The following is a 15,478-nucleotide window of genomic DNA, read 5'->3' on the forward strand; positions in this document are numbered from 1 at the left end:
TTGACACTGATGCGTTGGAATAACAAGAACTTTTTTATTCACACATTTACATCCATGTACAGCCTTGTTCATTTCATCAATATTGAGCTTTGGCACCCTGTTCAACCTCTGCATCCTCAAGTAATAACCCCGTCTCAGAAGAACAAAAATTAATTTACATAGATTATTTCAATATCTTATCATAGCAACTCTGACAATGCAAAATTACAATCAAACAGTCGTAATACTCGATGACACTCCGGGTGTTGTTTATAGAAAGGGCGTTGTCATCCTCACCCACGTGCAAACAACTGCCGGTCCTTTGGATCAGAATCAAGCGCTCCTCTCCAGCAGAGCCTCGAAGTCAGGGGAGCAAACCATTTTGTGTTTGACGTTCCCCAACACCGACAAGTCGCCGCTTCTCCCCTCTGTACCGATAGAGACCAGTTCCTGAGAAAGCGAGGTGTGAAGACAGGGTGTCAGAAATGCCACAATGCCAACGCTACAATCTGAAACCGATAGAGCTGTCCCACCTGGAGGAAAGAGCACGTTGTTCCGAGGGAAACGTCGAGCGTGACTTGACCCAGTATGAGCTGCACCCGGCCGGACTTCCTCACCAGCATCTTCCCTATTTGACCCTCACGTAGATCTTTCAGATTGCAGCTGTTGTCTTCATCTTGCTCGTCCTGTTGCAGATCAAAAACAGCGTTAACACTCAGAACCTCGTCTCCGCTGGTCGACTGAAGCGTGTAGATCAACCACGTCTACCTGAGAGTCGGTTTTCAGGAGCACAGACTGTCCGTCCTCCGACTGCACCTCCGTCTTCACCGGCCGGTGCTCTCTGGTGGGGGGCTGGCCCGGCAGCGAATCGGGAAGCTGCATGAAGAACAGCTCGTCATTTTTGCTCAGGCTCCACTTGTGCAGGATGTCGGACAGGACGTCTGGCTCAGGGAGACGGGGGAGCTTGAAGGTCTCCTCCAGCTTCTTTATCTCAGTTTCCATCGGCTCCTGTTTGACTGTTGACGGCGAGAAAGAAACGATCGTCAATGCCGGAAACACTCAGAGAAGTTTCTCGAGAGAAACGAGTGTGATACCTTCAACTGCCGCCTCCATGGGTTCATCCTCCTCCTCCACCTTTTCCACTTTCACAAACTCTTCCTTGAAGCCCCATCCCGACACAGCGAGGGGCAGCTGGACGGGGCAGCTCTTCTGCTCGCTCCGCAGGAACGGATCGTCTATGAACTGAAAGAAGGAAGCGTATTAAAACAGAAACCGCTAAAGACGCTAAATGAAGCTACAGAACAAGGGACTTACATTATCTCGCTCCAATTTGCGCAAAATCTCTTTGGTCTCCTCCTCCGTCTCCCGCTTCTCCTTCTTGATGTTGATGATGGGCGAGGGTCCCACGCTCGGAGCGTCCTCACTTTCGTAGCTTCCTGAAGGGAGTCAATATCAAGATGAGACTCAATCCTGACCGGAGAGTCAAAGCGTTAGCAGTTAACCCGGCTGAACTCCTACCTCTCTTCTTCATCATCATCTCTGCGGGACCCTGTTCAAAAATAGAGTGTGACTGGATGACCTCTGGATGACCTCGGCCCCTGCCTCTGTCTCTGGGACCCCGGCCTCGACCTCGGCCTCCATCCCTCCGCTCTCTCCTTTGCCCTTCGTCGACTTTCATTCTTTTAGGAAAGAGTTATTCATCAACTGTCACAAAGATCCATCTTTCTCTGCCGTGCTGATTCAGGTGTGAACTTACTCCTCTCTGACTTTCCGGCCAATGATGTTGGGCGTAAATGTTTTCTAAAAAGAAGGAAACAGAGACAAAAAACTGGTTTCGTTTTGTGAACCTGACAGAATCCTGTAAATCCGGCGTTGACGGCTGATGAAGGTCGACTCACCTTCTTCACCCCACCCAGGGTGAGGTCTCTGGATCGCATGGCGGGGAGGCGACCCGGAGACATCCCTGCTGACGGCCGGCGTCCCGCCAGCGGTCCTCTACCACTCCCCCCGGGGGTCGTCACACCCTGACCTCTGGGGTCAGCGGAGCCCGAATCTGCCATCCTACAAAATAAATAAATAAATCTCTCATATATGACGGGACTGGTGCAAAATCTGACCCGACCTTTGCTCTATCTGTACGTGAACTTCCTGTGTGTGAGAAAGTACATTTCTGCACAACATGTGGTCACGTGGTCATGGCTGATGTTATTCCGAGTAGCTGATGACACGTAACGTCATTTCCCTGCTGAATATAAGATTTATCTCTACAGTTTAATCTAAATTAAGAGTTATAATTAAGTAATCTACATGTTCTGGTAAATTAATTTGCTCAATTTTTTTTTGTTGTTGTAAAAAATACACACCAAACTTTAAGGTGATAAAAGTATCATCAATAAGATCAGCAGCACTGAAGACAGAAATTTAACTCGTCACGTTCATTTAATCCGATCAACAGCGCCGATCACAGCAGAACACGTGGTCCAATCACAACACAATGACGAAACAAACGTACCGGAAGTGAACACCGTGAACAAACACACACGCCTGGCCTCTCCGGACACTCACGTAACGAGTCCTCGGGTGTCGCGATTAAATGTCCTGTCTAACCAGAGTCGTTTCCAAGTTGTTTGGAGCGGCGCTGATCCTCCTGTGGACGCACGTTAGCCGGCGCCATGACACTTCCGGGGTGTCGTCAGCCGCGTGCGTCACGAGCGTCAAAAATGCGCGCAAGGCTGCGCAAAACCACGTGTTCAAAGCGATATTTCCTCATGGCTCTGTCAGTAACTTCAAGTTAAAAACGTTATTGAACAGGCAAATAGACAAAAAAAAGAGCTTCCTTTAAAGAAAAGTCACATGAATTGTACTTTTTTTTTTAAATAAAAATTAAATTTTAATCAATTGTATTGATTCCATTAAAGAAATAAAGCAATGGTTTTTGGCTCTGTCAGTAACTTCTAACGAAAACAATTTCAACAGGCAAACAACAAAAAAAGTAAATGTCCTTCAAAAACAAAATATATTCCTTGATATCTAAATAAATGCATAAATGAAATCGCATGCATTACTAACTGAAAATACCTACTTGCATAGGTCAAAGATCAAAGCTAGTGCTCTGACCGACTTTCAAAGATCAAAGCACTAGCTTTGATCTATGGTCTTACTCACACCGGGCTTCTTCCTCATCTTTCTATCTTATCCGGTTCCTGAGTGTACAAAAGTTGAAATGTGACCTTGACCTATAGTTTTCTTCAGGTCATCATCTCATTTTCATCCCCTTTGCTGCCCGAGTAATTTGCTTTTTGCTTCATCTTTCTATCTGCAACGGTTGGGAAGATATTTGGTGGACATACTAATGGACGGACGGACGGACGGACAAACGGACGAACACATGAACACTGACAATCACGTTACATCACCGCTTTGCAGTCAGTTATTTGGTTTCTTATGGCTCTTATCTGCAAATTTTCCCTAAGTGTAAGTTAACCTCTGCTCTGACTGCTGACTGCTACCGTTGCATTGTGGGGAATGTAGTGTTGTTGCGTGCAAAACACCAGTGGAGCGGGTAACTGTGGCCTGCAGGCCAGTAATTAAATCTCACCCTGGGGGTCAAGGATGATTCATTTGCGGGCCGGATCTTGCCGGCGGCCCTTGACTTTTACGTGTCTTAAACGATCCTTCTGAAATGTTTGGCCATCACTATTGATTAATGTGATTAGAGCTGATCGGTCCTCCTCTAACTAACCTCCTCCATCTCTCCGGGGGCTGACAGGGTTCTTATGATGGACACAAACCCGTGATGGCATGACTAATGATGGACGATTGCAGCACGCTCTGAGGCTGTCATAGCTATCAGCAGGGTGGAATCAAATGAAGCGTCTATACCTCCGTACAATTAGTCTTTTTTTAAATATATATATATATATATATCACATTTGTGAGCAGTCTGCACTGACCCTTTGTTATCTGTCTTCATTCCATCGTTTTACCAGCAGATTATCACCATTAATCTGGGAAGGGGTCTCTTTAATCCTCAAATGCAATCCAAAATGAAGTTCAGCTCAAATACATCCCTCGGAAAACGAATGCCAGTGAAAATCTGCTTACTCTGGACTTACATGGTGGCAACCCTTTCGCCTCGGGACGGGCTGGGGCGGGGTGGCCTGTGGGGTAAGTCCATATGGCATAACAGTTGGGACGTGTGTATTTGTGGAGGTCTTGGTGGTGCTCTGCGCCATTTACTGGGGCATCACTCACCATAATCTCTTCAGCCAGCGGAGCGCATGAAAGTGTCTTTTCCCTCACATCCACGCTGTCTCCATGTCACGGAGATGACACGCGTGTTCAGTGTGTGTTCAGAGCCTCAGGGCAGATGAGCCAGTGAAGGTGTGTGTGTGTGTGTGTGTGTGTGTGTGTGTGTGTGTGTGTGTGTGTGTGTGTGTGTGTGTGTGTGTGTGTGTGTGTGTGACACCTCAGGACCTAGAGGTTCTGAACTGATGCTGTGTGGAATCATATTTGAGTCAAGTAAACATCATCCTCAGAGTCACAGAGTGAAAATGAGACTAGGGGGGGAGGGATGGAGGTGGGGTGGGGTGGGGGGTGGAGGAGGAGAGAGGGAGAGAGAGAGAGGGAGAGAGAGAGAGGAGGCTGTTCGTTTCACCTCCCGATCAGTTCTCCGGTGGGATCTGTCATCAGCGGCAGCAGAGGAAGAGGAAGAGGAAGAGGAGGAGGAGGAGAGAAGGAACCAGTTCATCCGCTCACATCCAACAAAACATTTGAGTCTCACACAAGTAAGAGATTGTTTGAAATCGCGCTGAAATGCAGATGCGGGACGAGAGAATCGATCTGAAGTTGCGTGGATCGAATGGTCTCCTGGGATGTTAACGCATGACTTTGATTTGCGTGCATGCACCAATGTGGTTGATTGATTGATTGATTGATTGATTGGAAACTTCAAGCCTGTATGCGATCCTTCCGATGAGATTTAATGTGAAAACATCCTGCATGTGTCTGCAGCATCAGCTGCTCGCTTTTATTCCGTCGGTGCTCATTTCCCTAAATTTAAATGCTTGGGTCGTTCGTTTGGTTTTTTTTTCATTGTGTTAGAAGATTGAAGTGATTCGTCTTCCTCCCTCCTTCTTTCCTGTGAGACAAAAGACTTTGGAGCTCAGAGTTGCTCTCTCTCTCTCTCTCTCTCTCTCTCTCTCCGTGTCTTTCTCCACACGCATGAACGCAGCGGCTTCTTTCGTGATTCTGTCTCTCAAAGATAAATAAAGAAATCCCTGCGCGCTGATATCCCGGCGTGGATGAACGATCCACGATGCATCCGTGTTCTCATTACTATTTAGAAAACATTTGGTTCCAAGTTTTTGCAGCAGAGACGTTGCAAACATTCCCTTAATATTATTTTTTTTGCACAATCATTTACAAATAAAGCTGATATATTCGCGTAGTGTTCACGCGTAATGACCCCAAGAAGTGGAACGCGCACAGGACGTCCATGAGTCTTCCTGTGAGAATCTCCCTCTTGCCCCAGTTTCCAACCCCCCACCCCACACACACACACACACACACACACACACACACACACACACACACACACACACACACACACACACGCACACACACACACACCACCAACGGGAAACGAGAACAGCAGCTGGAAAGCAGACGTGAGGAGACACGCGTGCACGACGCGTGGCCACGAGAACGCGCCGACGCGCAAATTTGCAAATTTCACAGTTCACAAGCTTTAATGAGCTGCAGCAGCCTGTCCGTCACACCGGGGGGAGAACACCGAACAAGACCCCTCATCCACGGAGGAAGACGCGGACGCGCGCAGGAGATGTTCGCACTAAATTATCATTTTTTTGTTTTTGGGGCATATGCGTGATTTTGGTGTATGCAGATGCAGAGAAATGAAGACAAAGGTAGTTTTTCTTCCCCCCCCCCCCCCACGAGTGGGACGATGCGCATCTGAGTGGGGATGGAGGAGGATGAAGGAGGAGGATGACCGCGGTGCACCTGCTGCAGAGACCCGCCATCAGTTCACCAGAGGGATGGTGGCAGATAATTAAAGTCCAGGTCGCCCTCGGCTCAGCTCTCAGGGTCACAAGCAGCGGCCCAGAACCCCCCCCTCCCACCCCCAGCCCCCCACAGCAAAGGAAATATATCCACACAAATAACCCCCCTCCTTACTGCCCCAACAGTAGAAGTTGCGGGGTTGATTCCCTCCATCGCTCTGCTGCCTTTTAAAAAACGCCAAAAGTGTCCTTGCGGTTCAGATGTGGGCTGACGGGGGCCGCAGCCCTTTGCTCGGTGCCCCCCCCACCCCCCTCTGCCTCAGGGAGGAGACGGGGATGCTGTGGACGTGTGGTTGCTGGGAGACCGCGTGGATGATGGGATTCGTGGGGTAAAAGCGGAGGGCAGCCGGTTGTGTAACGGTGGTAAATGTCATTTAAGGGCAAGATGGGGGGGTTGGGGGTCTGTGGGGGGGGGGGGGGTTGTCTGAGGTGTTTCCACTTTAATCTTGCCGTGAGTGACGATCCTCTGGTGTCTCCTGGCAGGAATGGACGCCCCCCTCTCCACCCCCACCAACATCCAGATCTGTGAGGTGACCTGCGACTCGTTCCGCATCATGTGGGACATGCCCCCCCACGACACCACCCGCGCCACGCACTTCTTCATAGACCTGAGCCGCAAGGACAGCCGGGACCCCAACCGCTTCAAGCACAGGGTCTGTCTGTCTGCCCGTCTGTCTGTCTGTCTGTCTGTCTGTCTGTCTGTCTGTCTGTCTGTCTGTCTGTCTGTCTGTCTGTCTGTCTGTCTGTCTGTCTGTCTGTCTGTCTGTCTGTCTGTCTGTCTGTCTGTCTGTCTGTCTGTCTGTCTGTCTGCTTACCTGTGTTAATGTTAGTGTTAGCGGTCAACGTTAACGTTAACGTTGCCGGTTCCGGTTCTGGTTCCGTCTGACTGATGATCCGGTGCTTCACTCTGACGACAGGAAGCGGCGGTCGTGTCCTTTAAGTCACTTCTGATCCGAGTGAAACAGGCAAACGAGACTAGAAACAGGCAAACGAGAATAGAAACAGGCAAACGAGAATAGAAACAGGCAAACGAGACTAGAAACAGGGAAACGAGAGTGGAAACAGGCAAACGAGACTAGAAACAGGCAAACAAGAGTGGAAACAGGCAAACGAGAGCAGTGACGGCTTGGGGCAGGTGACTCACCGGGACGCTGTGGACTGAACCAAACTGACAGCTCAGAACAGGTTTCACCTTAAATTCTGTTCTGAAACGTCTCCGCCGCTAGATTCCCGTTAAATCTGGTACACTTGTGGTCGCCAACAGACGACGTCCAGCGACCTTAGCTTAACCTTTAGCATCAAAACGATTTTGGCTCTCAGTGAAATGTCTTCAACTATCAGATGACATTTATGCATTAACGTCCCACCCAGGGGTGAATAGTAATAACTTCAGGGAGTTTCCGTCTAGCGCCGTTACCATTAATATGACAACAATGAGATAGTATGTAGGTAGTCCATGTAGGTCTTAATGTAGGTTTTAAATTAATGTAGGATGCTGCAAAGATGTGAGGATTAAACAATGCGATGTCAGCTGTTTGCAGTTTGAAATGTTTAATGTTCAGTGTTTTGGCTTCAGTTTGCTAACTTAGCGTCCTATAAAACCAGTAAAATATCGCTTTGCTCGATTTTCTATCAGGATTAATTCTAGACATTAATGATGCATCAAGAGTGGAAAAATAGTCAAGGTTGCCACAACAGAATTTACATTTGAGCAAAAAAAAAAAAAAAATTTGTTGAGAAATTGTGAAGCAAAATGTTTGCAATTCTTACATCCAACTATGCTAACGCTAGCATGCTAAAATAAGTGGAAAAACATCTTTTAAGAACAAAGACAAATACATTTTTATGTTGTGAGCATGTTAGCACGTATGCGGCTAAAGTTGCTTAACGTCCTGGTGACAACATGTTAGCATAATGGTGTTAGCATGCTAATGTTAGCATCGTATCTAAAGCCTCATAAAGCCTTCTAGAATTATTCTGGACTCGAAGTCTAGCTAAACGATGTTGTAGGATAGATTGCTGCACGTTTTCACACTAGTTCAATTTCTACAAATAATAATAAAAGAAAAGCTTTTCATCATTTTTTGTCTAAATTTAGCTCCAGTCGCTGCTGCCTGACAGATGAAAAAAAGTGATGTAGTGAAGTCACAGCGGGGTTAGTCTCTCTCTCTCTCTCATACACAAAGTGGAACAAACAAACTTGCATCAGGGATGTTGCCATGGCACCTCGGAGCCCACGGTAATTAGGCGTGCTTCTTAGAGGCCAGGGCATAAAACAAAGCAGCTGATTTGATTAGATGTATCCTAGTTACAGCGGCTGGGGCTGGAGGTGGAATACGCCGTCGACAGTTGAATTTAAATGTGTTTGGGAAATGTAAATTAAATGCGGCGGCCTTTTTTTTTGCCCGTCGTCCTGTCCTTGATGTCAGCTCCTTGTCTCCTTGCCCTCCAGGATGTGCCGACCAAACTGGTGGCCAAGGCCGTGCCTCTGCCCATGGCGGTGAGGGGCCACTGGTTCCTCAGTCCGCGGACGGATTACTGCGTCGCCGTCCAGACCGCCGTGCGACAGCCAGACGGAGACTACCTGGTGTCCGAGTGGAGCCAGGTGGTGGAGTTCTGCACCGGGGGTAGGAGAATCCATACCCAAAATATACCACTGGTGACATATCGGCGTCAGACGGCTTCTCCAAGACGAGTACTGAGAGCTTCAGAGCACAGAAGAAGCGCCGAGTCGTCATTAGCATTCCAAAGTATGCTGCAAACTCGTGAAAATGACAACCGCTGCCTATCTTTGCAGACTACGCCATGGAGCACCTGCAACAGCTTCTGGACAAGGCCAAAGGCTCGGCGGGAAGGCTGCTGAAGTTCTCCGTGTTTTATCGCAACCAGCACCCGGACTACTTTGAATATGTCAGGTCAGTGCCGCATCCTTATCTCCTCATCGCTGGCACGTAAGGAAGCTACGCCTGCGGAAACCGACGGAATAACAACGATTTGGGTGAAATGCTGGTTTTCAGTTTTAGCCGATAGTCAGAGGTGATTGAAGTTTGTTTGGTATCTGTAGGGTAAAACACGACTGATCGCATCATCTCCTATTGTAACGTGGCTTTATGAGATTGGAGTCTCTCTGGACTGGAACCAATAACTTCCAGGAGTTTCGTGGTGGTCTTTACTGTAGATTCAAGCTGTTTGAAGCCAAAACCGACACTGATTTGTTCATTCATTCTTCTTTTCAGAACGGAATGTGGCGGCCTGATGCGTCCGGCCCTGAAGGACTGCAGCGGGAGTCACGGTTCCCCCATCAATGGCAAACTGCAGGGCGTCTTCTTCAGCTGCAACACGGAGTTCGACACAGGCCTCCCCCCCAAAGACTCCCCCTACGGACCCCTGCGGTTCCAGATCCCCGCCGGACACCTGCTGAACCCCAACGTCAGCCTGTACTTTGCTGACTTCTACTGTATGTACACGGCCTACCACTATGTGGTGCTGGTGCTGGCACCCGTCGGCTCCGACGGAGATGCCTTCTGTCGCACCCGTCTCCCCAGGTTGGACTTGGCCTCCAACCCCTTCCTGACATACAGCGAGCCCCAACGGCCAGGGGAGGAGCCTGTGTTCTGCCACGCCAGTGACGTCATCCTGGAGGTGCTGTTCACCGAGCCAGTTCACCTGGATGGGGGCAGCGTGGAGAACATCAGCGGGCATCACCAGCTCAAGAGTCTGACCACGGCCAACGCCAAGAAGGACCCGAGCTGCAAGGTGTGCAACATCAGCGTGGGGCGCTGAGGAAGACACCGATGCGAGTAAGACCTGGGACTGTTGGGGACCTAAGTTATCATGTGTGGACCAGAACGCTGTGGAAGGACCCCACCTGTAAGGGGCTTGGCCCGCTGCCATCCCTCCCCCTTCCTGCCTGGACTAGAATAGCCAGTATTAAATAGAAGACTTTAAAATGTCCTGATCTCAGCTGGAGACATGATGGTAGTTCACTTCCTTTGACTCGATTGACTTTTTGTTTCGTTGGACTCCTGGTTTGTTACCATAAAGAAGCGTGTGCTCAAACCGACGAGGTCAAAAACCAGACGCATGCAGAGGTTTAGCAAATTTCTACTTCGTAAGAAGATCTGTGTCCATAAATCACTGCCAGATATTGTCTCTAAACCAAAATTGAATGCAAAATGTTGAATATTAGAGTCCCCTTTATGAACTTGATTGCACTTTACAATCCAAAAGACTGAATGTGGTGCCATGTGATTGGAGGGTTGGTCAATGTTTGTGAAGGGAGGTACAGTAATCCCTCTTTACTCGCGGTTAATGCGTTCCAGGACCACCCGTGAACTATTTATTATTTACGGTAATTTAGACGTTTACGAACCCACCCCATACTGATATTAAACCACCCTCTATCTGTCTTACCTTTTCCCAAACTCTTGATAGACTGTTTAAAGCACTTTTGTATTGAAGGACAGTTGCAGGAGAAACTGTGAGTTGGAACGCAGCGCATTTCCGGAAACTGTCAGCCAATAGCATGCGAGTACGGTATCACGTGACTTCCTACTAAAAATCCGCGATGTAGTAAAAGTGTGAATTGTGAAGCGCGAATAAGTGAGGGATTACTGAGTCACAAAGTTCGACCTAATCTGTCTTTGACAGCAAACCCGACTTCTGTAAATAAGGCTGAGCTAAAATTAGCTTCTCTTTCGGTTCCCAGTCGACTCTGACCTTATGAGAGTCACAGAAAGTAAAAGGATCCTCAGTAAATAAACGCACATTAAAACACAACAAATGTGAAACACAATTTGACGAAGCTATTAGTGTGATTCAAAGTTAAAACATTCCAAATGTAATGAAATAAAATCCAGGATGTATTTATGCCCTCTTCCCGCGGCAGAGGTGTGAGTTCACACAAACGCTGACGCTGTAGTTCTGCCCGTCGTTGTTGTCCCAGAATGCCTCGCTCTGCCCTCCGGGTAAATAAAACAAACAGAACTCTATCTTCCTTTTGGCGTCCAACACTTTCGGGATGGCGACGTCGAATTCAAAGATGTCCGTCTGCGGTCCTCCGAAGCGTTTCTGCACGTACGTACAGGGAACGTCTCTGCAGCTCTGCCACGAGTCAAAGGTCACTCGTACGCGAACGTCCTTCTGGAAAGCGGCGTTCCTGACGCGGACGGTGCCTCGGAGGGATTGCTCGTCCACGCTGCAGTTCTCCAGGACCACCATGCTCTTCGCCAGCTTGGCGCGGAAGGCATGGAAGTCGGCAGACGGCGGCGGGAAACCGAGTTTCAGCCGCGTTCCCGGGCAGCATGTGCTGACGGTGCAGCTGTAGCCGTCCTCCGTCATGCTCCCCAAACCCCACAGCGACGGCAGGAGGTCCAGGTCACCCTGCTCGTCTTCGGCGGAGAAAACTCGCACGGCCGTCAGAGACAAGCCTCTGGAGTCGGCGAAAACCACCCGTTTGTTTTTGAGTGGGAGGAAAACTTCTTCATCGTCCGAGTCGTCCAGGAGGAACCGGAGAGGGTGGAGAAGGCAGGCCTGGCTCAGGAGGTCAGGAGGTTGCTGGTCTGAAACCGGAGAGCGGATGCAGGGGCGCTGGGGCTTCAGGATGGGAACCCAAACGTGAGGGCAGAGCTGTTTGCTCTGGTTCAAGCACAGCCTCACCGCAATCTCTGTGAGTCCTGCAGACTGGGCCGCTGACCGGAGACCAGCCGCCGGAAGGACCCTGGAATGAGATATAACCCTAACCGTTAATCAATGCACAACGTAAGTGTGTCAATATTTATGAATATCACCAGATTGGGGTAAAATGCTGCCAAAAACCAGCCAACGCAGTCTCAGCGTGTTCCACGCAGAACTTACGTGGAATTGGACATCTCCGCTCTGAGGCCGTGGAAAGGTTTCTGCTCCAGAGAACAGAAACCAGACAGAACGTCAGGAACAGCTGATGAGGAGCGAGCAGAGTGTTGTTGTGGAACATTTGATCTTATTTATACCTCAGTGAAGACGCAAAACTTCAAACCACACCCTCTTTACTCTCCTGACCAATCAGATCTGTTTTGTTCTTTTATTCTTGCTTGAGGCCTGCATGTAAAATCAAATCCTAATTATTTGCAGCTATATTCTTATATCCTTTTATTTCCATGCAGGGTCAGTGTTAATGCATTTCATCAATAGCATTGAAGTCAAGCGGTGTCTGGTTGTACTGGGCAGAGCGCTTTGCATTGTGGAAACTATTCCAGTCATCCCCAGGCTCTATTCTCAGACCAGTTACTGAACCCAGATCCCGCTGAGGGGCTTAAATCTCTGCATGCCGGTCCAGGTCCTGAAGGGCTAGATTACACACAGCTCCCAGCGAGTCGGGGACGCCATCCAAATACATGCATGCATTCAGAGTAACACAAAACCTGCTCCATATAGGAGACATGCTGGGACAGCAGATATGAGGACAGGAGAGGACGTGTCTGACGCTGACAGGAAAACAAACGACGACAAATTCACATTAATCATTTATTTACCGGTTTTTATTAACGTTAACAACAATCATCACAGCATTTTGTATTTTGCGGTTTGACAGATGATTGTGTTTCTAACACAACGTGTAATTCGCAGTTTTCCTTCCACTTCTCCATCCCTCACTGCTTCCAATCACTTGGTAGTTTTCGTGAGGGCAAACAATAAGGACTGATTGTTCGCGATGAAAGGCTTACATAACAATACTGTTAGAACCATTATGTCACGCTCCACACACCCTTTTAAAAATAGAAAGGAGGGTGTAGGAATACACAGGATTATGTATATATTCTGGACTTGGTGATCAAAGATCAAGATAGAGAAGGATGTTTGATGCGTTTTGTTTTTCAGAGGCCAAAGAGCGAGGATGTCAATCAGAACACACCAAATTTGTGTTGTGTCGCAATTATACCGCTCCAAAAATGGCACCACAGCATCAGCCCTTCTCACACAAGTAATCACACACACACACACACACATTAGGTGTCTGCATTTTCTTAACACAAATTAGCCCTTTATCCTCCCTACAGTCACAGATGGGTGCCCTTTATAGATGTTATCCCTGCAGGTCGATCGTCCTCCTCCTCGTCAAGTCAGAGAAATTTTCAGACTTCAGATCTGAAGTTCACATCGGTGTGAACGTCAGTGAAATGAAAATCTGACTGGCTGTTGTGCAAAAGAGACGCTTTCCTCTCTCTTTCACGACCTGCAACCGAGAGACAAGCAAGCGCAACAAAATTGAGGGATAAAAATAAATCCAGATGTCCCTGCAAAACATATTGCTTATGTAAGATGTGCGGGAATGAATGAGGAGACGTTAGTGAGCGAGGGGGCTGCGTTGGAACGACGGTGCGGCGGACGGATAGATGGATGGATGTCAGTGACGTTCACCTTGAGGCTCATATTAACTGCACCGCTCCGCTGGAAACGAGCGGCGCGATTGTCCGGTAGCGCATCAGATGCTGAGAGCCCTGTTCCAGATCCACCACGTACTCCCTGACAGAGGAGAGAGAGCGTCAGGCGAGACAGTATCCATGCAGAAAATGACAACACAACTGAAGGTAAATAGGGGAAATCTCGCCCCCTGTTGGAGGTGAAAGAAATTGCACCTCTGATCATCCGTCTCGGGCTCCACCAGGATGTTTTCCTGTCGCTCCTTCACCCGCAGGAACACGTAGGAATCCAGGCAGGGCTTGGTGACTGGGATTAAATCAGGAGACACAGGATTTAGTGGAAACAACCAAATTAAACGTCAACACAAGGTGGGAGGTAACAAACTGCTCACCTGCTTCGAGCATGTCCACGGTCTGCAGGTTGGACGGCATGTGTTTCAGCGCCACAGCCTTCAGATGGGTCTCCATGTTGGCATAATACCTGTAATCCAGGTGAGTGTTTGGTAAGAAGCAGCTGAGATGAAGATCCGTGACGTCATCCTTCTAAACTCACTCTTTAGCGAAGGCGAACTCCTCAGGCGACAGCAGCGACGGGTCAGTCGCCCCGCGAGACTTTTCCCTCTCCAGAACGTGAGGGAAGAACTTTTCGATCTGCAGGCAAACATCAGACGGTTTTGTGCGCTGACAGAGGTGTCTTTGCGTGTCGTGTCGCTGACCTCACCGACCTTCTGCAAGCGGGAGCGCAGGTAGCTGCTCAGCACGAAGCGGATCCGGTCGATCTCCATGCGGTGGATGCTGGCCTTGGTGTCCCCCTTCTGCACCCGTTGCAGGTTGGTTTCCTATTGGGGGGGGGCATACACTTTTTTTTATTCAGGAATGCACAATGATTATCTAAATGCATGAGGTCAACACAGCATATTATATATATATAGATAGCCTATATTTGCCAGAAGACATTCAATGAGGTATGTGTGTGTTTAAAAAAAAAGTGTATATATATATATATATATATATGGATTTATATATAAAATTTACATTTAATTTAAAAAAATAAAAAATGTGTTTATATATATATATGTACGTTTTTTAATTTTTAAAATTAAATATATAGTAATATATTCTCTACATAATATATATACAGTATATACATGCACACACACACACACACACATACTGTATATATATTGAAATATATTGAACGTATAAAATATACACACACACCCTGTGTGTGTGTGTGTGTGTGTGTGTGTGTGTGTGTGTGTGTGTGTGTGTGTGTGTGTGTGTGTGTGTGTGTGTGTGTGTGTGTGTGTGTGTGTACCATGTGAGTCAGCTGCTCCATCACACACTCCACCACCTCCGACTTGTTCTCCAGCAGCTCCGGTGAGAACTTCTCATTCAGCCAAGCCTAAAGAAAACAACAACAACAACAACAACAACAACGAGCAGCACAATTTGAAAGCGATATCGACTATTGATCAGATATGTGTGCTAACCGATGCTAGCCGCGTTAGCCCCAGCTCACCTCCTCCAGTTTAGCGATCAGCTCCGCGGGAGTCATCACGTCCTCCTGGCTGTCATCCTGGTTGATGTCGCTGCCGTCTTCAGATAAACCGTCCGACATAGTTTGACTTGAATAATAAAAAAAAAAAAGGTCTTAGCTTCGTTAAAGTGCCTTTAAACTAAAAATTAAAGCGTTTCAAACCGAGTGGTAACGACTAGTTAACAGGAGAAACAGCCGCAGAGGAAGGACCGAGTAGAACTACCACAAACTCCTCCTTAATTCGCGCCACTGGTTGTCTTCTCGCGAGATTTGAGTTGTCTTCTCGCGAGATTTTAATTGTTCTTTTGAAACCCTGCATTTTATCTGTCAGGCAAGATTCGGATAAGATTGTCTTTGATTTTTATATACCAAATAAAGTTCATTGCACTCACATGTATTATTTTGTACATAATATTGTTTATATTTATATATTATTGACACAAACGTCTGTATTTTCTACCTTAGGATGCGGGATTTTG

At 47.8% G+C, this 15,478-nt stretch overlaps 4 protein-coding genes across 6 annotated transcripts; 1 reads left to right on the forward strand and 3 right to left on the reverse strand.

Annotated features, from left to right (window-relative positions):
- Window positions 1-24: 24 nt before the first annotated feature.
- Window positions 25-2,695, reverse strand: polr3d (polymerase (RNA) III (DNA directed) polypeptide D). Of its 2 annotated transcripts, none has more exons than XM_068311281.1 (9): window positions 2,492-2,677; window positions 1,878-2,040; window positions 1,736-1,779; window positions 1,498-1,658; window positions 1,294-1,415; window positions 1,074-1,221; window positions 748-995; window positions 513-665; window positions 25-429 (listed from the first exon to the last, which is right to left on the reverse strand). In XM_068311281.1, the coding sequence occupies exons 2-9, from the start codon at window positions 2,037-2,039 to the stop codon at window positions 313-315; spliced, it is 1,155 nt and encodes a 384-aa protein (XP_068167382.1). In that variant the 5' UTR covers window position 2,040; window positions 2,492-2,677; the 3' UTR covers window positions 25-312. The 2 variants fall into 2 exon arrangements, with proteins under 2 accessions (XP_068167382.1, XP_068167381.1); XM_068311280.1 differs by having other exon boundaries at window positions 26-429; window positions 2,545-2,695.
- A 1,965-nt stretch (window positions 2,696-4,660) lies between these two features.
- Window positions 4,661-9,856, forward strand: LOC137593196 (phytanoyl-CoA hydroxylase-interacting protein). The gene is made up of 5 exons (XM_068311855.1): window positions 4,661-4,766; window positions 6,543-6,712; window positions 8,512-8,686; window positions 8,857-8,974; window positions 9,296-9,856. The coding sequence occupies exons 2-5, from the start codon at window positions 6,545-6,547 to the stop codon at window positions 9,840-9,842; spliced, it is 1,008 nt and encodes a 335-aa protein (XP_068167956.1). The 5' UTR covers window positions 4,661-4,766; window positions 6,543-6,544; the 3' UTR covers window positions 9,843-9,856.
- A 16-nt stretch (window positions 9,857-9,872) lies between these two features.
- On the reverse strand, window positions 9,873-12,211 carry ppp1r3c2b (protein phosphatase 1 regulatory subunit 3C2, duplicate b). Of its 2 annotated transcripts, XM_068311858.1 has the most exons (3): window positions 12,050-12,111; window positions 11,916-11,956; window positions 9,873-11,778 (listed from the first exon to the last, which is right to left on the reverse strand). In XM_068311858.1, exons 2-3 carry the CDS (start codon window positions 11,927-11,929, stop codon window positions 10,926-10,928), a joined length of 867 nt encoding a protein of 288 aa, XP_068167959.1. In that variant the 5' UTR covers window positions 11,930-11,956; window positions 12,050-12,111; the 3' UTR covers window positions 9,873-10,925. The 2 variants fall into 2 exon arrangements, with proteins under 2 accessions (XP_068167959.1, XP_068167957.1); XM_068311856.1 differs by having other exon boundaries at window positions 9,876-11,778; window positions 11,916-12,211.
- Window positions 12,212-12,555: 344 nt separating this feature from the next.
- gins4 (GINS complex subunit 4 (Sld5 homolog)) lies at window positions 12,556-15,217 on the reverse strand. Its single transcript, XM_068311859.1, has 8 exons — window positions 14,982-15,217; window positions 14,778-14,864; window positions 14,185-14,298; window positions 14,013-14,110; window positions 13,852-13,940; window positions 13,676-13,766; window positions 13,458-13,562; window positions 12,556-13,272 (listed from the first exon to the last, which is right to left on the reverse strand). Exons 1-7 carry the CDS (start codon window positions 15,078-15,080, stop codon window positions 13,466-13,468), a joined length of 675 nt encoding a protein of 224 aa, XP_068167960.1. The 5' UTR covers window positions 15,081-15,217; the 3' UTR covers window positions 12,556-13,272; window positions 13,458-13,465.
- Window positions 15,218-15,478: the final 261 nt, after the last annotated feature.

This window comes from Antennarius striatus, chromosome 3 (genome assembly GCF_040054535.1).
Source record: "Antennarius striatus isolate MH-2024 chromosome 3, ASM4005453v1, whole genome shotgun sequence".
Taxonomy (NCBI): domain Eukaryota; kingdom Metazoa; phylum Chordata; class Actinopteri; order Lophiiformes; family Antennariidae; genus Antennarius; species Antennarius striatus.

Bases quoted from the DNA above. Each gene is read 5' to 3' on its own strand.
- polr3d (XM_068311281.1), bottom strand. From the start codon at position 2,039: ATGGCAGATTCGGGCTCCGCTGACCCCAGAGGTCAGGGTGTGACGACC. The intron at 1,222-1,293 runs GTAAGTCCCTTG...TCCTTCTTTCAG, and splicing joins GCAAATTGGAGCGAGATAAT to TTCATAGACGATCCGTTCCT. The intron at 996-1,073 runs GTATCACACTCG...CGCCGTCAACAG, and splicing joins CATGGAGGCGGCAGTTGAAG to TCAAACAGGAGCCGATGGAA.
- LOC137593196 (XM_068311855.1), top strand. From the start codon at position 6,545: ATGGACGCCCCCCTCTCCACCCCCACCAACATCCAGATCTGTGAGGTG. The intron at 6,713-8,511 runs GTCTGTCTGTCT...CTTGCCCTCCAG, and splicing joins CCAACCGCTTCAAGCACAGG to GATGTGCCGACCAAACTGGT. The intron at 8,687-8,856 runs GTAGGAGAATCC...CTATCTTTGCAG, and splicing joins GGTGGAGTTCTGCACCGGGG to ACTACGCCATGGAGCACCTG.
- gins4 (XM_068311859.1), bottom strand. From the start codon at position 15,080: ATGTCGGACGGTTTATCTGAAGACGGCAGCGACATCAACCAGGATGAC. The intron at 14,299-14,777 runs GTACACACACAC...CCCCCCCAATAG, and splicing joins TGGAGCAGCTGACTCACATG to GAAACCAACCTGCAACGGGT. The intron at 14,111-14,184 runs GTCGGTGAGGTC...GTTTGCCTGCAG, and splicing joins TGCGCTCCCGCTTGCAGAAG to ATCGAAAAGTTCTTCCCTCA.